The 25932-nt window shown below is 37.0% G+C and overlaps 1 protein-coding gene across 1 annotated transcript in view; it reads right to left on the reverse strand.

The window, feature by feature from the left end:
• SPATA7 (spermatogenesis associated 7) overlaps positions 1 to 25932 on the reverse strand; it is a 49939-nt gene that overhangs the window by 22254 nt on the left and 1753 nt on the right. Inside the window, exons 2-5 of the mRNA XM_075151350.1 lie at positions 14681 to 14761; positions 13959 to 14051; positions 12308 to 12355; positions 1150 to 1283 (exon numbers count right to left, since the gene is read on the reverse strand). Coding sequence (XP_075007451.1) covers positions 1150 to 1283; positions 12308 to 12355; positions 13959 to 14051; positions 14681 to 14761 — 356 coding nt within the window. The remainder of the gene's footprint in view (positions 1 to 1149; positions 1284 to 12307; positions 12356 to 13958; positions 14052 to 14680; positions 14762 to 25932) is intronic.

A 25932-nucleotide genomic window follows, 5' to 3' on the forward strand; every position in this document is an offset into this window, starting at 1 on the left:
TATTTTAGAAAGACCTTGTTTTGCAAAACATTAAAACAAAGGAAAAAAGCGACAGTCTGTTATAATGCTATATTAAAGACCACAGGTGCATCCTTTCATTTTAAAACTGAGAATTCATGCAGTAGTTAGATACATTTTAAGCACACTTCACTTGGTTTTGCAATGAAATAATTTAAGGAACTTCTCCTGCGCCCAGTTTGCAGAAAATAATATGGAAGGACAAAAATGGTATTAATAAAAAATAAAATTTGGATTTTAAATATGACATTCCCTCCCTTTTCTTATGCATGCCTGCACTTTCATCCATAACGAAGAGCCATGTACTGAATTTCAAAGCGTTATTTCTCTGCACTGCTGTAAGGTCACACTCAGACTGCCTGCTGCAAAAGCCAGTCACACAGAAAGAAACTAATGGTGAGTTTTCTGTACTACTTGGAAATGTTCTCCAGCTCTACGGATATTTAAACAACATATGAAGCATTTGCTGTTAAAATCAAGAGAGTAAAACCTCATTCTGTTTTAAGTTGCAATTGCTCCTTTACAGTGATGAACAAGAGAATGTACTTTATTAGGCTATTTATTTATTTGTTATTTGGAAATATACACCACATATCTGGATGAAATGCCAGCCAAAATAAGTGAACGTATGTATATAGACAAAAAAGCACTTATTTTGATGGCTTAAGTACTATTTTCACTTTCAATAACTGCAATTTCAGCATGTAGTACACTGTTAGATATAAAATGTATTTCCAAAGTAGGACTTTGGATACAGAAAAAAAATAGAAGATTCTCGATTCTTCTGCTAGGAAGGTTAGTGGTAACTAGAGTTCTGCCTTAGGAAACAGTAGAAAGCTCTGGAGTGACAGAGAGGACATGGGAATTTTGGCTGAGATGAAAGCAAGAGAATTCAAGGGTAACTAGAGCTTGAATTTACCACAAGCACTCTTCATCCAGATACCTGCCATCTTTGTCAGAAGGCCGAGACATGCATTTGGTGTTGGGCACACGCCAGGAAGACCCTTGCCTATTTTCTGCTGCTTGAAATATGGCAGCCCTCCCTTGAGAGCTGCTGCACAGCAGCCATCAGCTGTTATTGTGGGAGGCAAGTAGACTACGATATCTACTAAACAAAATTAAAATATCTACCTTTCCAAAAGAGGATGGCAGCAGCCTTCCACTCTCTCTTGAGCTGGATCGGGAGGCAGTTTTACCCACACTCATTTCCTCTTCGCACCTGGCTATCTTCTTTTTCAGTTTCTCTCTTCTTTGCTGGTCAGCAACTTAGGAAAGAGACAAAGTTTGTCAGATCCAAATTGAAATATTATTCTTTTTTTGTCCTAAGTGATTTGAAAACATCATAGGGGTTTCCAACTGCTCAGCAAAGTCAGACTATTGAGATACGTTCCACTTCCAACACACAGCAATTATAAAAAATTACCTCTACTCTTAGAAGAAAAATATTAGAATACGCTGGTAGCTGAAGCTGTATTTTAGCTGAAGCTGTACCTTAGCTTCCCTGAAGTATTCTCATCTCACAACTAACACACCACTATGCAGGAATTCCAAGTTGAGTATTGCTAACAGAGCACTCTGCTCAAAGACTCACAAGTTTGCTCTCAATTTTTTACAGATAGAACTCCTTTGACTATACTCTTATCCAGTATTTCAGAAAAAAAACATGTTTACTGTTAGTAAATCTAACATGTAAAAAAATCCATGCTCACACCATGGAAAAGGAGTGAGGAGTCTCCCAAGAACAGAAATCGATGGCAAAAACAAGCACGTTCATGTCAAGAACATAAAAAATGAAGGCAAACACTGTGAAAGGGCCACTGTCACATCAGGAGGGGAAATTGTTATCAGTCTACATTGTTCTGCAGTCCAAGACCTTGTTCACAGTGTCCATGCAGCACAGAAGATGAGTTGGGTATCTATGCCATCAGATAAAGACAGGAGCCTAAAAGATGGGTACATTTTCTGTGTTCAAGTTTGCTATCAGTCACCTACATCTGATATCTTGCATAATATAGTCCAAAGTTTTTGTATATTGTGAGCACCCAGGTGCCACAGATGAAGTTCACAAAGTTGAAAAATCCAAATGAGGCTGATGAAAAATGTTAATAATTTCATTTCCAAATGGGAAAGAACAGGGTTTATATAAACAAGCACACTTTTGAAGTCTGTATACACAAATGAAACCTGTTTTAACTCCTGACTACATTTCTCATTCACTTAACACAGACCCAAGTGTATGAATGTTTGTTCGATACAGACAGACAGACAGAAAGGCCATTGCAGATTTCTTCTTTGGTTTCATAATGTATTTATATCATACTCTGGTAGACCCCAATCTTCATGCACTCTACTATACTTAACGCCTGGAAATGTAAATAACTTTGTGGATTGGTGTGGTACATTCTTCTAGACAGCTGAGAACTACAGCAATCTCAGGACATTTAATCAACCTTTAAAATACATTCATCTGTGTACATTAACCCTACAGACATGTTAATCTCTAGGAATTATTTAAATACGTGTATTCATTTTATTAAACAATTTAGTCCCCTTTTAAACCAGAAATGATTCTTTCAGATGCAAAATCCTTGCTCTCATTCCTCAGGGAAATCCCTCTTTTTCTTTCAATTCTTACAACTGATATGTAAAATACAAAATAATTTCTTTTATAGCTGCTGATTTATTCAGCATATTCCATTAGAGTACTTACAATATGAAGTTGCTTTTATTACTGGAAAAACATTAGCTGAAGTTAAGATATGCTAAATTCTGTAACTCTGAATTAAAAATATGCCTTGTAACAGAAGGAAAAAATATACTGTACCATTAAATAACTAAAACTCAGTATTTTTCTTCCTACACTAAATTATTACTATGTGGCTTTTCTAAATTACTATTATTTCTAATTGTGTTTGTCTTAAAAGTTACAGACAAGCACTCAAAAATTAGCTACAGGTCAGAAGTTTTATATGTTTGAGATAAATAATTACTCACACTGGGCCAACAGAGCATGTCTGTGTGTGCACGGAAGCTGTAAAAACTCAAATCTTGCCTACTGCTCAGGTAAAATGGTGATGGCTGAAATGAGTGTTGAATAAATATCTAAGGAAACAATGACTGAATGAGAGCTCTACAAAGCAAAAATGCAAATCACACAGAAGTATGGGTGTCTCATTTTGTAAGTACGATTAGATGCCTGAAACAGAAATTTCCTTACACTCAAGCGCTTAGGTGGAAAGTGGGTTTGTCTAAGACAAGACAGGCTTAATCACTTTACTGAATGTTCTACCTGCATACCATGGCTTAACAGGAGTTTCTGGGCAAAGTGCAAAGCAGTGTGAATATCATTGCAAAACTGAGTTCGTGTTGTCCTTATTCTGCTGTTTGCAGGATAAAGTCTGAGATTTAACATACATGGACAGACTCTGCCTTTACATCTGGTGTTCAAAGCTATAAAAGCCAACTACTACAAACCTCCTCCAGGGCTGTGTGCTATGACTCTTCTCAGCCAAAGCTTGTGCCCATGAGTGAAGAAAGAAAGAACAGTAAGCATGCCAGCTAAGGCTATCTTTGGGTGTCAGAATGAGCCATTGGGACTACTGTCACCTGCATGGGAAATGTAAAGCCTTTGCCTCGCACCAGCCATATAGTGAGCTTAGCTCAGCTAATCCACTAAGTGCGGTCCAAAAGCTATAAAGTCACTCAGTGTACTGAAAGGCAGAGCAGACATATGCAAAACAGAATGGCAATGTACCCATCTTGTTGCCAAATTAGGGAATTTTCAGGCTAGATCGGCTGCAAAAGCTAGGAACTGTGAAACCAGCAAAGCAAGAGATAATGAAAACCTTCTTGAAAAGAGTTAATGTAGATGTAAACGGACAGCTAGATGTAAGTTAGGATGGCCCTGAGGCAGTCAGCAAGTAACACAGACAAGGATACGGGTACAGACACAAAAACATGCATGCTGCCTACCTCCCCTTACTTCACATGTCCTCTCCCCAAGCAGGGACTGGAGAATCCAGTCTTTCCATTTGACTTTAGCCAGACGGAAAATGGTATCATACAAATGGCCTGAACCTTTGAGGCACTAATTACAGTATTACAACTGATGGGAGCCAAACATACTTAAGGCTGCCATACATAACCACTTGTCCTGCAGCTGTGAATATATTAAATGCAGAAAGAATAGACCGGCGTTCAGGAAGAAACATGCAGTTTCAAAAGGGAGATTTATCTGTTAATTGGAAAGGCTGCTTACTGTTGAAGATATCGTCTGCTTCAAATCAATCACAGATATAGCTTCTTTAGTTTTCAGTGAGGTTAATAAATAAATTTGACAAGAGTGCCCGTGGCATACTGTCATAGACTAGTGGGAAGTAAACATCAACTGCATTGTTAACAGATACTTAATAATTTCACTGCAAGTAGCTTTTACTGTACATTGGCTCCAGAAACATATCACATTTGTAGAGTTAAATATGGGAAAAGTTCAAGATAGTAAGTATCTTGTGACAAATAAAAGAAAAAATAAAACCACTGGTTTTTTTTCATCTCTTTAAAAAGGGAAAACTACATGTTTAGGAATAAAAAAAAATACATAGATCCAAAAAATCTATAGATCCAAATAACATGAGTCCCATTTAAAGCCTTATTAGAGACCTTGAGATTAATTATATCTCATTAACTGCTATGCTCAAAACCACCACAAAGATTTATACTATAATACAGAGAAAATGTATTAGAATATAAACAAAGTAGTGATTTTTGTATATCAGATAAATTCAGTCTGTGAAACTAAGTTCCACAACTTATTGCACCCACTCCATGAATCTGTTCTCTTAATTCTGTTGTCAATGAGAGGAAGCATAAGAAAGACCATGAATTTTAGAAGTTAAACTGTAGCATTCTCCATAAAGAGGTATCTATAAAATGCCGATCAATCTGTCACAGAAGTAACACTTTTGCCTAGGCAAATACCCTTTTCGCAAAGGGTACACCACGCTTCCAGCGGAGATCACGCTGTTATATTTCCCTGTCAGAATCCTCCCTCTATAGGCTTGATTCTTTTTTTTGTTAAGCCTAGGCTGCAGCAGTATTTCTAGACACATGCTTAGAGTTATAAAACAAATGTCATAAACCTGGAAGAAACAAAATAATCGTACATACCACACTCCTAAGCAGCTTGAAAGCTCTGCGCTTATAAGGACAGTACGATTTGGAATGCCAGTGGTTGTCCTTTGCTCTGAATTTCCAATCTCTAAATTTATCGTATGTCACATCACAGTACAATTGGCAGTTAACCTTCAAGTTATTTCATTTTTGATGTAAATAATCCATGGCAGACAATGAAATATTAAGTTAGATTTAAATTGAATTCAACTTGCAGAACAATGTATCTCAAAAGAATTGTCCAACACTGAGAATTTCTCCATTGTATTTTTATATCAGCTATTTTTGCAGTAACACACTTCTGGTTATTATTTCCCCTAAGAATTCTCTTAGATAAACAATACAAACATCAACCTCATTTCTGCTGAGCTTGAAGTGCCTGCAATGACCATAATTATATCACAAACTGATATGCTGAACACTTTAATTTCTGCAAGCAAGGTCTTCCTTCTGTAAGAATTTTTACTATCAGCTTCCTAGCTCTACACAAATCCCGAGTACACCACGATTTAAGCACCTGGGGTCAGATCTCATCAAATGCAAATTGAATTTTGCCATTGGGTGTGAAGTTCGGGTTTCTCATCTAAAGTCTAAATCTAAATTTCTTAACACAGAAATTTTAATTTTCATAACTCTAAGAGACGATTCTGCAGTCCCTTCTTCACATCCATTATCAGTAGCACTGTTTCATCAAATAAGGGAGGAATCACCGTAAAAAAAGGTGACAAAGGATTTATTAAGGGCTTGATACTACAGCCTTGCTTATATCAAATAGAGAGTAATGTTTGTATCAGGGTATGTACTTCAGAAATGTGATACTCCTTGGCAAAGCTACTAATAGCAATTGCTAAAGCTTGGAAATAAAGCCTAACAGTGAGACATGAATCCTTCACAGGAATTTCAGGGAAGGCTAGAAGCACAGGATTATGCCAAATGCATCCACCTCTGATCCCTGTATGGGGTCCTCATCTGGCAGTCTTGTAGATACTTCTGTCAGCCATATGAAGAATATAGCAGCCTGTGCACAGCCTACTACACAGAAATTGTTAAACACTGCACCAACGCTGAAGAAGAGTTGTGAGCCTGCTCAGGTAAACCTCCATTTGTGTACCCTAGAGAGAGGTCCATCTGGCTTCTAGGTGGGCTTCGATTTGATTTTGTCTCAGGGTACCACTGGGGCAGCCCCCAAGGACAATTTAGACATATTGTACTGAGTTAATGCTGAGAATAAGTGGAAAGCATAATTTCATTCCTGTTCTCTGGTATGCTATAGCTATTTTGTGATCCTTGGTTATAGTGGAAAATGGTATAAAAACAACAACCCCCCCAGTGGACAGGTGGTAAAGCTGGGTAAATTAAATTAAAAATTAAGGACACATTTTCAATAATAATGAAATTGTTATTGAAACAACTACAAATGGAAATTATGTTTTCTCTATTTCTTGACCTTTACAGGTCAAGACTGCAGGCCCTTCTTGTTTATGTGCTTTATTTACCATATTCAGTATGGTTGTTGAGTTCCATATTAGCACAACTGGATGAAATTTTTGGTCTGCTTAACTCATGATGTCAGACTAGATGATCTAATGTCTTTTTGCAACTACAAACTGTGAAAAATGTATTTCTGATGTACTGAATACATATCTAAAATGAATTACCTCTCATAAAAAAAGAAAAAACCTTTCTGTGGAAGAAACTTTAAAGTAAATAACTTTTGCAACAAAAAAGTAAGATTACTACAGTTAAAAGTACAGGTTCATGAAGTTTGTTTTTTTTTTTAAACACACTTTTCCTGCTCTCCAAAAATTCAGACTTGATAAATATACTAGAACATCTTTCCAAAGACATACCTGAACTCTGAAAACATACATGTTGGAATTAACTGAGTGTTTGACTTTAAAGAACTTATATTAGTCGCTTGTAACTTTCATTTTCAGAAGTGCATATGTAAGGACAAGACTCAACAGAAAAGTTAAGAATCAAAGATGGGGAGATTTTGTGAAAGCTTCTTGTAAAACAGCAGCAACAACAAAATACGTAAGACAGCTTTTCATAGATCTCTGCTTTTCATAGCATAAAGGGTAGACAGATATAATGTCAAATATGTGATCACATGAAGAATTAAAATTTAAATACAGAATTATATAAGAATATATATTTCTTGATATTTCTACTGAACCTAAGCCCCCAAAAAGTACAAAAACATCATCACTGATCAGTCTGAATTGTTGTCTTTCCCCATCTCTCAATCCCTGCCTGCCCCCCCCCCCCCTCAAGTATTCGAGTTCCATCAGGCTAAAATAGATTTCTAGTGGGTAACTTCTCAAAATACTGTTTTTTTCCTTTGTCTCCCCCCCTCCCCGGTATCAGAGACCTGCATTCCCAAGCACACTAATCACTGGGTTCAAGCTGTACTATCAATATGCCCTGTGGAAAAACCTCTAAACATATGGGTTGAAAAGTTAGTACTGTTAGAAACCAGGCATGTGTAGCAGCAGCTGTCTTACTTGGCATAGCTTTTGTCGAGTTTTCTGGCACAAATTCCACAGCCACAGACTTCTAATGGCCACTGGTATCAATCAACATGCTTGGACTAATTCTGAACATAGAAGTTTCACATTTCAAGAAGTTTCACATTTTAACAACTATTTTAAGTCAATAAGGCTGATCTAATACACAAGAACATGCTCACTGCTAGCCCAGTGGCATGGCAGCTTGCCTACTTTGCTGCCAGCTAAGATACCAGGAAAAGAACAGTGGAAACTAAATCCGCTTTAAGGACAGAATACGTTCAGTTGGCCAGGGAGAATGCCAACTACAGTATCATGTTTAATTCTTAAACACTAATGACTGATTCATGGCAACAACCCCAAAGGGAAATACTCACCTGCTATTTTAGCAGTACATGAAGCACATTTTCAGGGGATGTTTTTTAACACTATCTGCAGGAATTCTGTTTTGTAACTCTATGCTATTAATAAATCTTAACATTTCAAACTGAAAATTTACCCCCCCTTCCCAAATGTCTTTTGAAATACAGGGGGAACAGAAACCTTATTTGGGATGCAATAAGTAATAAGACAAGGAATACAAAAAGAAAAAAGTAATAATGTGCTTCAGTTGAGGCAATGACAGGCACAGAACTACTGGAAGAGTAAAGCTGTAAACCCCTCGACTACAGAGATTCCCTTGATATTCAGTCATACTGATGTTGCAACTGTGCCTGGACAAATCGTGTGTCTCGTCTCCAGCAAGAAAAAAGAAATCCATTTGAAAATGTTCTAAAAATCTTTTTCCCTTACTTTCTTCCTCAGTACATTTTCAGTACTCTTACTGCCTGAGCTATTGGCTGTCATCTCCACATAATCTGCTTCATAAAAGACAGAGGAAGAAAAACTATTCTCCCATGGATTGCCAGAGACACTACAAATGATACCTTGCACTGAGCTTAACACCTGAACACGTAACACGTGGTTGCACTATTATTACAGTACAGAAAGCTGTAGTTCTTGATGAACAATGCATAGAACACCACAAAAAACCCCAACCTAATTTTAGGTATGAAATAAATTGAAATAATTTTCAATTTCATTCTAAACATCTACAGTTTATAAGAATAGTGCAGATACTGGACAAAGGATGCCTGAGTAGCCTTAATCTTAAATACCTTGAAGTAAGTGACACCAATAATGAAGAATTTGAAAGTAGATGCGCCCCATGGAATTATCCCTTTGCTAACTCTGCACAAATTTCAGCCTGTGGCGGAGTTTCTTACCTGTTTATAAAGTGATCTCAATCAGGTGACAAAACATATGAAGCAAGCAGGTCAGAAAAAAATATCAGCTACACGACACATTGAGTATAGATATTAATCCTCAAAGATTTTTACTAAGAAAGGATAATCTTAAGTATCTGATACAAACGCATACATGAAAATCCTGGACCTATTGCAGTTAAGACGCTTTTGCCATTGACCCTCACGAAACAAAAATTTCAACTGTGGCATCTAAAACCCTTATATTCCACCATCCAAAATTTGCCTTTTAAAACCAGATTTACCAGTATAAATGCTTTCAAGTAAATTCAATTCTAATCCTGACAGTGTTTGAATTGGACATCTGGAAAAAATCTTTTAGCTACTTAGATATTGTGACATTGGAACAGATTACTCAGGTTGCAGAGTCTCCATCCCTGGAGGTTTCCAAGACTTGGCTGACGACTGATCTAGTGTTGGCAGAAGTCCTATCTTGAGCAGGAAGCTCAAGGAGGACTAAACAACCTCCGAAGGTCCCTTACAACCAACATTTCTGTGATTCCATGAAGGCAGGTACATGACAGAAGTTGAGATCCCAAAACATTAGAAGAAATGACAATGCCTACAGACTGAGCTGTTGAAGAGAAACCACTAGACAGGAAATCTATGAACTGGTGTCTCTCATCTCTATCGGGTAGAAATACCCTCTTCTGAAATGGTAAACAGAACCAGCAAGCAAGCTATATAACTTCTAGCCTTGTGTCTGGGGTAAGTGCTGAACTCCAGTGAAATCAGATGTTGAGACATTTCTCTTGCTCTTGCACAAAAAAAATGGGAATCTTCCACTGCAAGAAAAATAAGTGTTTGTAGCATTTTATGCAGACAATTTGAGATGAAAATGTAATTGGGAACATTTTTCAGCATTGCAAAGTAAAAACACTACATTGAGGAATATTCTAATAAAAAGATATTGTTTACATAAGTTTGCTTTATTACTTTGCTTTCTATCTTTCACTCAGCACTCTCATTTTTATTAGAGAACATGAAGGACCTCACAAACTAAAACCTGAAAACTGGGGCAAAGACATAATACTGTCCTGAGAAGCCACTTTTAGGGAAAAAATACAACATTATTTATTACTTCGTTAAACAGATTTTTAAAAATGGCAAATTCATTGTCACTTTATAATTGCACAATTCCTCTCAGTGCAGAACAACAAGCAAACAAACCATATTTTAGAACTTAGCTAAATCTAAGGATAAAAAGCTCTAATCACACTGGATACTCAGCTCTGGGAGACTGAGAAGTAAGTCCAACATTTCTTCCAAATGAATCCTGTGCTGCTGACTAGGATCTTGATCCTTGAGCTATGATGCTCCTTGAACTATTTATGAGCTAGCTCTATTTTGGGAATATAATAAATTTCAACTAAGTAACAATTAGCACTCCCAAGTCCTTGGCTAGAATAACAGTAGGTAAATTGAGGAATTTTTTTTTGTAATCAAAGTCTTTATGTTTTTTTCCCTAGCTTTAACTTTTTTTCCTTTGTGAACAGGAAACACCTTCTAGGGCTGTGTTGGTTGTATGCATGTTCTAATAAGATAAAACACAGCAGCAGCTTCTTCCAGCCCAGTTTGAAAATAGGTGAAAGAGCTATTTAGCGAGTATTTAGTGTACCAATTTTATCAAACAGATGGGTAAAACCAAAAACAAAATGTTTCCGTCACACCCTGTATAGGAGATTAATGTTCTGTCTGTGACCAGGACAGAGTTACATAGTCAGACACCAGTCTGAGTAAGATGAACTGAAAGAGAAACGTATTGCACAAAGCCTTGCTATCTGAAATGGAAATTTCCTCACTACAGAGCACACCTGCTAGTGTCATGACAATTATCTGTTAAGGTTAAGGCACTGTTGCTATCTCCCAAAATGAACTCATTATTCAGGGAAACTCATTCTGATGTGAAACATGCAAGCTATCAGCTCAGAAGCATTTTATCTGTAAAGAGAGCAGACTCTAAAATAAATGGGCATTTGTTGGTGTTGAGAAAGACCCAAGACCGGAAAAGGTATGGAAGAATAATTGTTAATTAGGGAACCTAAGCAAGATTCTAGCAGATGCAGGAAAAAAAGCTACATGAGGGTTTTACTACACAAACAAACACATAGGTGTAAATTTTCTTCTTACACCAACCATATATTTTCATGCTTGTTTCAAAGCAAATCTTGGTAGAGCTGGAGCATAAGAAGGAAGACTTTTTTCAGGTGACTCTGCAGAACAGGTGATCTGAAATTCCTACTGCAATCTGCAGACTCTAGATATCCCTGCAATACTGTTGCTGCTTGTGCTGCACCTTTTGAAAGCAGGAAAAGGCAAGCTCACATACAGCATCTTTGATCCTGGTGCAGCTTGTTGCTTAATTCAGTCTCAACCCATTATGCAGAATTACTGAAAAAATTTCTAATGAAATTGAGTCTTCTGCCAAAAGGATGACTGATTTCCTGCATCAGCTCTAGTTACTCTGATCATTTTACAAGGCAGTATCACTCTGGTTTGACTGGATTTGAGACTAACCACAAAGTATTCTGTCCTCAGAAGATTTATCTTTCCATCCTAAAAGAATACTTCAATTTTTTCCAGTACCTCAGCAATTGTAACTAAATATTGAATTGGAGAAAAAAGAACTTTCTCTAATTGCATTAGTGAAAAAGATAGATAACAGAAATATACCTTTGTTATTTTAACAAACAGCTGCTATTTATCCCCTTTGACTAATACACTTCATTTAGTATTCCATAAATCAGTGATATGAAAGTATTGCTCTTCAGTTAACACTATGAAGTAAGGCTACAATACTGATATCTTTTAACAGTGTTAAGAAATGAGACAACTCCCAGAAAAAGTGACTGTGGGGCTGTGCGCTTGTAACTGACTCTGTTTTCTGTGAAATGGAACAAGAAGTTTCAATCCCAGTCTGCAGGTGCCCACATTCCCCAAATTCCTCTTGACCTTGCACTAATAAGCTCTCTTCTTGAAAGTTCAAGCTCACATCATATCAGAAGAAAGGAGAGAGAAAATGCTGAAATTCTCCTTACGTGCACCATTACTGTGTGGATGAAAAGAATCTTAAGCAAAATTAATTGTGATCCTAAGCACAACTAACCACTAACAGACTAGGTCCATCTCACTAGCATTACATTCACTGCAGATTCTTACAAATAGCTGGAGCAGTATACGAAAAGCTGAAGAAACAAGCAGATACATGAATGCTTTATTGTTACTCTTCTACTCCTCTGGTTCTTTTGTTTTGTGAAGTTAGTTTTATAGAAGCTTTTGCAGAATTAACGTATCACAAATACTTACGTTTGATGCTGGTCAACCTACTTTTGGGTATTGAACAGTCTACAGCTGCTGAAAATAAGAAAAAAAATGCGAGTGGTTCAATATTTACTTAGTATTTGTGGTGGCTAGAAAAAAGTAGCAATAAAAGAACACAGAACAAAGACTAATTTAATTAGAACACAGCAATTTTTCTCCATTTTAAAATATGCTAGTTACTGTGTATTCAAAGTATTAGATTGATATTAATACAGTCAGAGAATTTTCAAGATAAAGATGTTGAAGTAAAATATATATTTGAAGGAATAATCATCATTTAAATGAAGATTACTTACAAAAGGTTTCTATACACTTTGTGCTGATGGTGTTTAATTGCACATTTGAGGATACTGAATATGTTACATGGTAGAGAGATGACAGTATATTTGTGAGCAGGGACTCTGGCAGAATCCGAAGCCCCAGTGTACCCCTCTTTAAAGCAAACATTAAGAAAAGGACAGATGATGAAGGGAATCAGCAGAACCACCTCCAAAACCCTATTTCTGAAAATACCTAGAAAAGGAGTGTACAATGTTTTGGGAGGCATTCAAAAACCACTTCTCTCGTAACTCATACCCTGCAAACTCTTATGCATTTAGTTTAAATACTCAGGACATCCTGCCAAGCCCCAGCATTAATATCTCTAGGACTGAGATCCCCAAGACAAGTTTATGCCATGAAGAATGAAAATAGGCTGTGAACTGTAAACAACATTAACAACTACCTACAGACTTTTCTTAGCTCTTGCACGATATTAACTTTTTCAACACAGTACTTCATACTCCTTATATGACCTTAAAAAAATAACTTTGGCTGTAATACAGTTTGTTTTTAATTATCGCACTGACAATGGGGTATTGTCAGTTCATAGTGGAGTAAACACGCACTTCCAAATCTAAAAAATTTTTTATCAGGATCTCACCATAATTAAGAAACATACAAACATGTACAAGTTCAATAGGCTTTTAAGTTCCGGATTTCATAATATTTGTCTTTTGATAAATATAAGTACCTTCTAACATTAAAATATGTGAAAAAAATCATATACATATTTAGTGCTCAATACTACAGATTAGTAACACTATTTTCTCATTTGCAAACACATGGGGCAATTTTCAAAGTCCTTAAAACTACCTAGTGCCATTGATTGAAATATGAACAAAAGATAATGAACATTTTTAAATAAAAAAAAGAAAAAAAGAAAAGACACAGTGGTCTGAGTTTAACTGAAAATGTTCTGCATTCATTCCTAAAATAAATTCTGTATGCTTGCTATTGTGACTATCTCCGTGATTTTCAGTTCAGCATATTATTTCATAACTCAGCATATTATTTCATAACTCATTATTTCATTAAAAGTAGAATGAAGAGAATACAGCACAAAGTACCCTAAAATTAAAAGTAGTATCTTTGGTAGCACTTAAGGAAAATGTTTTCATACAAAACTTGCCATTCCAGTAATACAAAAGTATTATTAAGTAGTAGCCATATCTCCTTGCTGACATTAGTCTGAGTATGAAACAGGAAGAAAACAACACTTCTGACAATCCAATTCATTCCCTCTTGATATGAGCCTATTCTGAAAGAATGAGCTAAATCTGGGGTAGAAAGTTCATTCATATATGCACATTTTTACCTTTGGCTGAAAGGATTTTGTTATAATGAAACACCATGTGATCTCTGATCAGGTATTGGCTAGTTAGACTTCGGGAGGAGTCAATGCAGAAAGCTGTAAGATTAAAACATATTTAAACATTATAAAGGCAGGCATAAGAATACTAAAATTTTAAACAGTTATTAACTGCAGTTCAAAGCCACAGACTTTGAATTACTGTGTGCTTAACTTCTTTGCCCAATGGCAGTCATTTTTCTTTAGCAGCTACTATCACATGAAATCATCCTGTCTCCTTTTTTTTTTTTCCTCCACTGAGCCATTAACTCAATAAATAGCTACAGAAGTTGCCGAAGTTGGACTATGAAAACGTCAGCATGGAAACTTCCTGTTTCTCCATTCTATGCTCTTTTGAAAAAAGTGTCTGAAGTGGCAGTATGGCACAGAAACATATATTAGCTCATGTAAACTACTGACTGTAAAGGAATATGTATCTATAGTCCAGCTAATACAGATGTGACATCTATATATATTTGGATATCTTGCTAACTGTTTCTAGCTAGCAGTGGAGTCAAGGCAAAACTCAGTTCTCAAAGTATTTTCAGTAATGCATGCTAAATGTAAGTACTATTAAACTTCACCAATTGAGATCAATGCAAAAGTTTTAATTTTTTAACCATAAAATCAATGAATTCACATAAAAGGAACTATGTCAACCTTCTGATGAAAGCACATGTGTTACTTACCATTACTCTTAGTACTCAAGTGTCCTTTAAACGGACTTGCTGGACCACATCTGGGAATGCCAACAGCTTCGTATTCACTCACTTTATTAAAGTGTCAAACAAACCAAAACAAATGTTAGAAAAAAGAAAATGCGTATTTTAACAGACAAGATAAAGCAGAGAATCTTTCCCCAAAGAACACACGAATTACTGTAGCAGACCTTTTTCATAGAGGTAGAAAATCATGTTTAAACTTTATACTATTACTGAAGTACAACACTGTAGTTAAGTAACTTAATCTAAACACCAAGATACAATGGTGGTACTTCCACTGGTTCAGGGAACTAAACAGGGAAGAAACCATTAGATCACTTCAGTCTGAACTTTACATTGGTCATTAAACTGCACAGAGACATGGCCACAGTTTTGTACTTATGCTAACCTCCCATTTGTTTTAAAGTTTTATTGATCGAATTTTATCATTACGTCAAATGACTAATGTGAAAAATATTCTGTACGTAGACAATGATTGTGGTTAGTATTATACTAAAATGCAAGTTTAATAGATTGAAGGAATTATGCTTGTGTGAAAATAATCCTATCAATGAGAACACACTATTTCAAAAATCTATTGTTAAGGTAAGAGGAATTTGGTTTGCCATTCAATCTTCTGGCAGTTTGATAGACTGGGAACTCTATAGACAAGTGTAGATGCTGACAAAACTTACACAACGAGTTGTTCTGAAAAATGAAGGAATGTGAATTAAAAGCTCTACATCTTCTCCTTGAAAACGAACGCTGTACTGTCAGGCTCACAACCACTGTCTGTTACGCAACCTACGATTTAAAAACCTATACCTGAATTAATTAAGAATCTGCACCATTTTAAAGCAAATTTTAACAGGACATAATCCTATTACTACAAATACTCGTATATACAAAGCATTCCTTTAAGGTTTCCAAGACCCTGCTTAAAATGTTAAGCAAAACAAACAAGCTTTCTTTAACAGAGTAAATATACCACGCTTACTTAACATCAATTATAAAACCGCGCAGCCAATTTCTACAAATTTATTATTACTATCAAGGTCCATATGGTCTTCCCATTCCCATCCTACTTCTCATCTGTCAATTCAAGAGTCTGCAATTGCCACGTAAGCGTTTCCTAGCAATTGGAGGCACTACGGCTCTGGGGCAGTACCTCTACTGCTCTACAGTTACTGGCCACCTCCAGCTTTCCACCCTTCGTTGGAAGAAGCAGCAAGCTGGACCTACCCACGATGAGTGGGGATCTCTTCTCAGTGGCCTTCAGCTGGGTCAACAAAGACAGACATAATTAGAAACTGACTGGGGGGTGCAAGAAGCCATGCCACACATGTCAAAAGCCCCTTAATTCTACCTCTCATGGCTTTTTACCTCCTGCATGCCCAGCACCTGGCTTTCCAGGGTTTTTCTTACTATTTCCCACTGTTATCTAATGACTGTTAGAATACTATTGCAATTACATTCATAACTACTACATTCTGTAGCTCTACTTTAAGTGCAACAGCATGTTGCACAAGATGGTTAACACAGCATCTGACTATTAATTAGTAGAGATTGCAGCAAAACAAATCGTTCCTTCAATAACGTTTTAATATAATTTCCCCAAAGGCCTTATAAAAAGACCTTATAAATGTGAAGTGACTAGGATTAGTTGGGGAAGCAACAAGATATGTCTTGAGAAAATAAATAAAATGAAAATCATTAGCATATGTGGAAATTTGCAAAGTACTTTCTTGGGACCCTGTTGTGAAATTACACTAAATCTGGATCAATAAACTCAATCCCCACTCTTACGAAGCCCAACAAATATCAAAGCAATTTTGAATTAGTGTGAGGATTTCACTCTTTGAAAAGCCAGCTTTTTACAATACGGGCTTCTGCAGCTTTACAGTATTAGAGGCAGTGTCTGCAATAATAGTGCTCCCACTACTCTTTGCTGTGAAGTTGCCAGAGCAGCAGTAAGAAAGGGACAAGAAAAAAAAAAGAAAGAAGAAAATGCTACTGTAGGTTTTTTCAACCCTGTCCTGCAATTGTTTTATCTTTATACTGTTTTCTTTAAAGCCAAAGGACAACATTCCGGCTCACCTGTATCAATTTCAAATGGCTCATTTTAAATTCCCCTTGTGGTACAATTCTTCCTAATCTCTATTTGTGATTTAAACATACATAGGGACAAACAATGCTAAATTTTTAAAATATTAAAATTCCAAACATACAGCAAGAATTTATTAGATTTAGAATGACTGCCTCGCAATGGTTTCAAGCCTTTGTCAATAATCATAGAATCATAGAATCATAGAATCATTAAGGTTGGAAAAGACCTCTAAGATAATCGTGTCCAACCATCAACCCAGGACCACCATGCCCACTAAACTATGTCCCTAATCACCTCATCTACACGTCTTTTAAATACTTCCAGGGATGGGGACTCCACCACTTCCCTGGGCAGCCTGTTCCAAGGCCTGACCACTCTTTCAGTAAAGAAATTTCTCCTAATGTCCAATCTAAACCTCCCTTGGTGCAACTTGAGGCCATTTCCTCTTGTCCTATCGCTTGTTACTTGGGAGAAGAGACCAACACCCACCTCGCTACAACCTCCTTTCAGGTAGTTGTAGAGCGCGATGAGGTCTCCCCTCAGCCTCCTCTTCTCCAGGCTAAACAACCCCAGTTCCCTCAGCCGCTCCTCATCAGACTTGTGCTCCAGGCCCTTCACCAGCTTCGTTGCCCTTCTCTGGACACGCTCCAGCACCTTCATGTCCTTCTTGTAGTGAGGGGCCCAAAACTGAACACAGGATTCGAGGTGCGGCCTCACCAGTGCCGAGTACAGGGGCACGATCACCTCCCTGCTCCTGCTGGCCACACTATTTCTGATACAGGCCAGGATGCCGTTGGCCTTCTTGGCCACCTGGGCACACTGCCGGCTCATGTTCAGCCGGCTGTCAGCCAGCACCCCCAGGTCCTTTTCCTCTGGGCAGCTTTCCAGCCACTCTTCCCCAAGCAATGGCCTTCTTTCTTAAGTATTATATTTCTCTACCATACACTATTACACATGAGTAGTATTCAGTGTCTAGCTGGATACCCATCCTGAAAGTGTGGTATCATGACTTCCTGAAGTTACAATGCTCATGTGTTTAAAGATTGCAAATCTTTGGGAGGACTTGAATGTTAGATTATAACATTTTAGTAAGTAAAAGTTTGTCCTAATGATTAAAAAAAGAAGTATACACCAGAAATCTAGACTATAGATTATATAGTCTATATATATATTATATATATTTTATCTATCTATATATATATTATATATAGATAATGCGTAATCTATTATATATAGATTATATATTCTCAGACACCTGAGAATCAGAAGGGTTTCATTCACAGTTGCTCAAAATAACCAAAATATTCCAGTATCTTCTGTAATTCAGAGCTAAGTTATAATTCCAGAAGCAGACACATACTGTTAGATAAACACTTACAAGACCACCTCTAACTCATTCTTATGTGACAGAATCATAGAGAGGTAAGCAGGAACATCTCAAAAATGCAGAGACATTGTTATAACTACAGTTGATTCTTTTCAGGTAAGCTAAATGCCTTTGCCCTGAGTTAAAGATGATCAGAGATGCTCAGAAACTTGTTGCTTTTACTGTCTTCAGTGGGAGATGCGTCTGTTCAGCACTACAGGAAAACCAGGCTATTTTGAAATGTTCGCTTGCTTTGCACCACCAGCAGATGGCACACGGAGAAGCTCTAACGAAAGAACTACTGTGTCTTTTACAATTAATCTGTATCAGGCTTGGAGGGAAAAAAAAAGAAAAAAAAAAGTCAGCCCCGCCCCGCCCCCCCCAATCCCGCATCACTATTTCATAGGCGAGAAAAACTGTCAGAAAGAGTCAGGGGGGAGAAATATTTTACAGTTTTCTCTGGCTATTTCCATTATGGACACGTGGACAGTGCGGAGATCACCCCCAATCCACACAGAAATCCCCCATTTGCAGAAGTCCCAAAGGCACTGGAAACACACCACCATTTGTCAAGAGGTCACGGTCTCTGCTCGCGTCCCCTGTGCTATCTTCCCAGACCTCAGTTCCTCCTGCAGGCCAAAACTCCTATGCCGGCGAGGAAAGGTTTCAAGTCCTCAATCCAACCGAATGGGTTTCTAACCCAACTCCTGCTAACTGCAGGATAACACCAATACTTAGTCCTTTCACGGGTATCTCTGAAACCCCCTAGGAAATACCTAGGCCATTACAATATTGAACAATTTTCCAGGAAGTGGAGGTCCTTGAATAAAAGTGTTTCTGACTGCTCAGATTTTAGGATACCCTTGAAACATCAGGGTTGCAGCCCCACTAGCACCTGGACCTGTTGAAACCTTTCATGCCATTAACAAATGACATTTTCTTGCCATTTAGAACACTTCCTTCTCCTGGGCAAAAGTTTATGCTGAACAACTTTTTTTTTAATATCTAGTTGGATTCTGGGGGCTCTATCCTGGCAAATCCTATATTTTATTATAGCTTCAATTAAGGAATAGAACAGCCTTTCATTTAAAAATATTTCCATAAATAGCAGAATGTGTGATGAAGGCTTCCTATGGTCCTCCCATGGTATCCCATGGTGCTTGCTCCTACATCTCTGACTCTTGTGCCAAATAAAGGGACTGAGATATTTTTGTAACCTGTTCATCAATGAGAGCATTTGAGGCGCTCTCTTTGTGAACCACCTGTTTTCACAAAACATGTAGAAAATTTATCGCAGCAAAAGGGTCAAAGACACTAATTTGGCTGAAACAATGCTTAGCACTATTGAAAGCAGAAGAGGCAAAGAATAATAACAAGTAAACCTTTGTTTTCTTAGGGTGCCAGGCTGTTTCACGTAGACGTTCCATCAAATGTATCGTTTCCACACTGAATTCAACTTACAATACCCTGTATATCTTCAGTCTGAAATGCAAAACTGCTTTTTATAGCATCAAATATTTACAATGACGACATATGTTGCTAATGTCAGAGGAGAAATTGGAAGATTTGGTGTGTGGAGCATATTTGATGTCTTCTACTGTTACTACAAAACAACTGAAGTGGGGTAGAAAGTGTTAATGTTCAAATGTTTCACAAGTATAATTTCAGGTTGTCTACTGACTTGAACAGGTATTTGTTTAGATTCAGTCTGTGTTTTCAAACTTATTTGCACAAGAGCAGAAACTAAACTTAAATTGAAGGCTTAGATATGTGAAGAGAATTTTAAAGGAGAAGGGGATTTTCAGCAAATTACATAGTAACCAAATATAAACCTGACAAAAGGACGATAACTACAGAACGTAATAATTAGAGCACCTGGATAGCTACGGGAGTGACAAAAGCTGTACTGGTTTAGGATTGCAAGCAGAGTGAAAGTAGTATGCATTTTGGCTACTTTGCCTCTTTTTTTGAAAGCCCATGCGTGCGAGCAAGAATTTTTTCAGTGAAAAATTTTCTACTGATTTTGCTGGTTCTTAAATAATAAATTATTTGGGAATAGGAGCACTTGTCGGAACTGGGCTTAGCAGAACTGATCCCAGTACTTGCAGTACTATAGCAGCTTTGGCAATAATTAAGTTTACTGACTAAAATGCACACTTTCTACTTCTTACAATAAAAAACATCCAGTCACAAACTTAAGGTCTATGTAAATATATTTCCAGAACTGGACTGGAAACTCTTCAAGATAATTTTGTTTCATTTAAGAAATTATTTTCTGATATTTAAACCTCAGAAACTGAGACGTATAATGGACTCCTATCTTTGATATACTATACATGTAACTATGTGATCTAAACATACATTTCCTCATAGATGTAAGTGGACTGTCCACACTGAATATAAAATCAGGATTCTCATGCTGTGTGTTCTCCTAAAGTACAGAAGGCAAACAAATTAAATATTTCTAAAAATTAATTAGATCTTTTAGTTCCTTATAAATGCTTCTATTTGCTTGTTGTAGGCTTTCCCTGCAAGCGTGTGACATTACACAATAAAGAAGAGAAAAAATTTTAAAAACCCTTTCTCTATAATTCTTTCCAGCTGGTATCTAAGGTAAGTAATAATTATAGTATTCCAAAGAGATCTTTAAGATATTTTTTTAAAATTATCTTTTCATTTTCATTTAAAATGCATCCTATCTTTATTTCTAATTTTACAGAAAAATTACGGAAATTGGCGCTTTCTATTTGTTACTTTGTTTCCTAGTTGTTAGTGGATATGCAGAATTTATGGAAATTATTTTTCTACAAAGCCATTTCAGATTTGGAATGTAAATATGTACTGGGAAGAAGCCCAGTTTTTCATAACAACGTTCTCATAGGAAGGATTTTAAACACAAGTATTAGACTTGCTATTTTTACAACAGACATTGCAAATCAAAAAATACTGAAAAAAAAAAAAATCATTCAGGTTACCCTTACCCACCAAGACCTGTTAATTAAAAGATAATCCATAAAAAATACAGAGACCTTAGGTGGGATATTGAATATAGGCATCTAAATCCAGCACTACAAGCCACAAAACCTCCACTTCACTGTGTAGAGATGTATGAACACTGTATTTTCCTAAGAGCAGCTCCTAGACCTTAGCTTTGGTTCAAACAACCCTCAGCCCCAGGTGGATGTATCCTCAGGTCTCCCCAGCTGTCCCAGAGAAATGTGCTCATCACTCAGCCAAGGCACCAGCCCTTTTGTGCACCGTTTTGTTGGTGGCTCCAGGACTCTTGCATTCTCAGCTGCACAGTGGCCACCTCTCAGCTGGAAATGTAGGAAGCACTTCTGCCTATAATGGACTAGAATTGCAGCACTTGCATCAGATGCAGGGATTTGATCTCCCTGAGGCTGGTAAGGACACTTAGCCCAAGTTGACAAATGCTTTGCAAACACTCTATCCACTGCACTAATTTATGAAGGTTTGGTGCTGTTGCCTCTTCCACTGCCAGCTCCTTTTCTTCTTCTCTTCTTCCCTAATCCTCAATGCTCTAAACAAAAAATAGTTAGTGAGACACCTTTGTCCAAATGGGTAATTCAGGCAACTACATGCAGAAGGGGATTTGTGCTGTGAATTTAATAGAAGTCAAGGATGCTCTGTCACTACCACCCATGTTATATTGACTAGTTTAGTGATTTTTTTCAGTGGGCTTCCTGCTATGAATTCATTCTTCTAACTCTGTACGCACTAACAGTACACTACAGCACTAATGCTATACACATGCTAAGGAGCGAACGGAAGTGGTTTAAATAATCTCTGTGAAATCCTAAATGACTTAGGAGTAGTGATGGAAACTCCTTCAAGCACTTTTGAAAAGGTCTAACACTTTTGAAAAGGTCATATTAAAAGGAATGAAATTAGGACCTGAAATATAGGTTTCTCTCTTTTTGGTACTATGAGAATTTTTAAATCAAAGTATCCATTAACTCTTTATGCTACAGAAATAATTGTGCATATGAATACAACACAGAAATATACAGAGTAAACAATGCTATCTCAAAGTAAATTAAAAGATTAACCTGGTTATGAAAATCCACACTGCATTTAAACTTAATTTATTTAAATAAGAAGTAATCACTATCTTTCTTTTATATTTGCATGATGATATACTTTCATTATTAAAAAAAAAGAATAATGGGATGCCTTATTAGTAGTACTACTACTAAGGCTTGCTTTCCTACTGATGTGGCTTACATCTTCCCATCATACTCCCTAAACCCCTTTCAATTTCCCCAATTTGCTGCCTTTTCCGTACCTGCAGTCCTACCCCCTCACTCTAACAACTCCTACTTGCTCAGTTGTGGCTGATGAGGTGCTACAGGTGTTATAATTGGTCATCTAGTTTAAGCTTCTCTGGTTGCTCATCCTTGGCTGACTAGTTGCATATGTGAGAATGGACAAAGAACAGAATGACTTTCTCTAAAAAATGTACATTATTTGTTGGGTTTTCTCCTACCCAGCCACTGACATTTTTACACTAAGACTCCTACTTCTTACTCACAGCTGGGTGAAGTTGGCTGATAGATGCCGAACTGGAAAGAGGAAAAAGCTGGCAGAGAGCAGTGACCCACCCACAGACTCCTCCTTTAGGAGAAGAGATTAAAACATGGCAAGTCTCCACTGCTTTTCTGCAGCATCTATGCAATCATAAGAGAACTTCAAACAATGCTTTAGATTTAGCTGGTTACTGAATGCACTGATAGTGTTCCATTTTATTTGGAAGTTACAGTGGGGCAAAACTGAGCACTTCATAATCACACCTGTATTTTTTTCCTGTTCATGCAAGCGAAACAGAAGCCTCTTCGACCCATTTCTGGTTTCAGTGATAACAAAACTCCCATCAATTCTCAGAGTACAAAGTCTTAGATGTGAAGCCAGCTTTAACAGGATCACATTTAAGATTTATTAAGAAATGGCAGAATCCACCAGAGGACAAAACATAGTCATTATTTGCTAAATTTTCTGAAGCAAAACTTTATGAATAAAGCCCCAAGAAGCTACAATATCCCAATTTTGAAATAAAGTTCTAAAAGTTCAATTTGAATTTTGCATGGGATCATTTGTGTCACAGGCAAAATATGATGAAAGTGATACAATGTATCACTCCCTGACATATGCACCATACATAATCTTCTAAGCCATTAATTAGGCAGGCGCTATTTATACACTTACTATGCTGGATTACACAAAAGCTCTTCTTGACACCTACTCCTAATGCCTAAGAGTTAGGTCTCTCAGTCCTTTACAACTAATAATCTAACAGTATTCTGCGTAAATGCAAACCATTCAACCAAAATTGTATTTCATTTTCAAGATTCAAAAACTCCTCTGATAAACTTAAGAAATCTAATGAAATAGTTGTATACAGTAGCCTTAAAATATGCTAATTGAGTCATATTTGATTAAGTAATTCTTGAAAAATGTTTGTTACAATTTTCCTAGCTACAGGCTTCACACGACCTGTAAGGGAAGTTTTGGATGCAGTTATTGTTTCTGCTTTTGGAGTATGAATAGAGCAAACAGCTGTGTCTGTCAGCAGCACATTTTGTGATACAAATTGCAGGCAGAAGCAAATGAACTTAAGTCAGTCCATCATCATTTGCTTGGGCAGCACCTCTATAGAGTTAGCAGTGGCACAAGCAGTTTCCGATTTTCTAGAAGGGTGTGTGAGGGATGGTGTTCCACAAGTGTCCGTATGCTACTTTTAAGTGATACGTGTACAACTACCACTACTCGTATTACAGTTTAGAAACTTCTGGCTTAAAAGGTTACTAACCTGAGTTCACTGGATAGTTGTGCCTGTGCAAGATGGCACAGAGTAGTCCAGGAGCATACGCTACCTTGTGCTGTAACAGTTCTCCTGTGGGAATGGTGCTATTATTCAAGGGTGCTAGAACACTAGCTCACGAGCACGTCCTACACAACAAATGTATGTGCTGGCTTCTACTGCCACAAGAAACTCAACATTATGTTATCCCATGAACATGCATTTTGAAGGTGTTTCAATATCTAGTGTCAAACCAACCAACAGATAAAATATATGTATATGTCTAAATGTATAGACACGCTACATTTATATTCTTCTATACATACTGAAAAAAATCTCTTTTGTTAGTATAATCTGTGCCTACAAGGAAGATCCCCCCCTCATTAGCGTTATTAACTTCCACCCTCTCATATTTCTAACTGAAAATACATTAGCAAAACTCTAATGCACAGCCGGCCTCACCCAGAATGGAGAGCAGAGAAACCTTGATTCACTGTACTTCAGAGAAAGTTGCAGGGTATAATCTGAAGCAAAATAGCTAGTAGGGTTAATGATTTGAATCCTGCTTACTTTAGCACATATTTCACTTGAAGCATGCAAGAAATCTTCAATGAAATGGGACCAATCAGGTACTTAAGTCCTATTACAAATTTAAATTATTTGCTGAATGGAGACGGGATTGGTCACATTAAGTGACTAAAACTTAATAGACTATTTGACTAATGGTCAAATTAAGGAGAGGTTTAAGAGATTTGCTGAGCCAAGTTTTTAATTTGGTAAAAACTTAAGGATGGTGATTAACATTTCCCAATTTCAGTTAAAATGTACTATTATATTTCAAATAGAACTTCTGAACACCATTCCTTCCTTGAAGATACAAATAGATTCTTTCTCAACTTCCCTGCTGGTCAAAGGCAACTTCAGCTTCTGACAAATCAAATTGGTATTACCAAACTAATACTCGAGTTTAAAAACCTGTTTGTTCAAGTGGAAATGAAGGAATTCAGAGGAAAAAGAATGAAGCTCACAAGTCACAGATGTGTTGTAACACCCTTCCAGCTCCAGATTAGTGCAAGGATTTCCTGCAATGCAGGAAAAATCTAAATAGGACAGTGTTCTCTATAAAGATGCAAAGCATTTTCATTTTATTTTAGAATCTTTGATGCCTGTGCAAACTGCCCAAGCCTAACAGCAGCCTCCATGAAGCAATGATGATGACTTCCCCGTCGTTGTAACGTAACAGTGACACAAATATGTGTCATTGATTAAGAATAAGTATATGATTTCATTGCTGTTCAGATAGGTGCCAATCACTGCCTGTGGCAATTAAACAGTCCAATGCAGAAGACTGGATTTAAACAACAAAGCTGGTTTAGAATTAGAGTATTCAGTTTATTTTAGGTCATACTATACATCTGTGACTGTATTAACTGACTCCTGAAATTACTACAGTAAATAACTTGGAGATTTATACCTGGAATTAGGCAAAACCATAAAAGATTAATTCTTCAATATTTTTATGGGGGAAAAAATCTCAGCCTTACTTAAACTTTGAAAAGACCTACATGCAAATCCTACATAGTCCAATATATTACAAAAAAAAAAAACCCAAACAAATTTTTCTTTTTGCTCAGTATTCTCACCAGACAAAACAGAAACCCTGGTACAAAACAAGTATAAAATTTTGGTTCTTTCTTTACAATGACAAGGCGAGGTCTGAACAAGCGTACATACTTTGCACAGCGTACACTAGGACATGAAACAGGGTATCCCACCTCTTCTGTATTAACGTTCTGGATAGAGAGTGCATAGATACAACTGTCTTATAGAGAAACTACAAGTATGATGTGTTCTGCCTCTTTCATAAATTGTCTGCAAGCAATCCAATGGCGGTTCTGCCAAGTTTGCTCAGGCACACAGATTTCCAGGTTAGCTCACCATAAGGAATT

This window comes from Calonectris borealis, chromosome 5 (genome assembly GCF_964195595.1).
Source record: "Calonectris borealis chromosome 5, bCalBor7.hap1.2, whole genome shotgun sequence".
Lineage (NCBI taxonomy): Eukaryota > Metazoa > Chordata > Aves > Procellariiformes > Procellariidae > Calonectris > Calonectris borealis.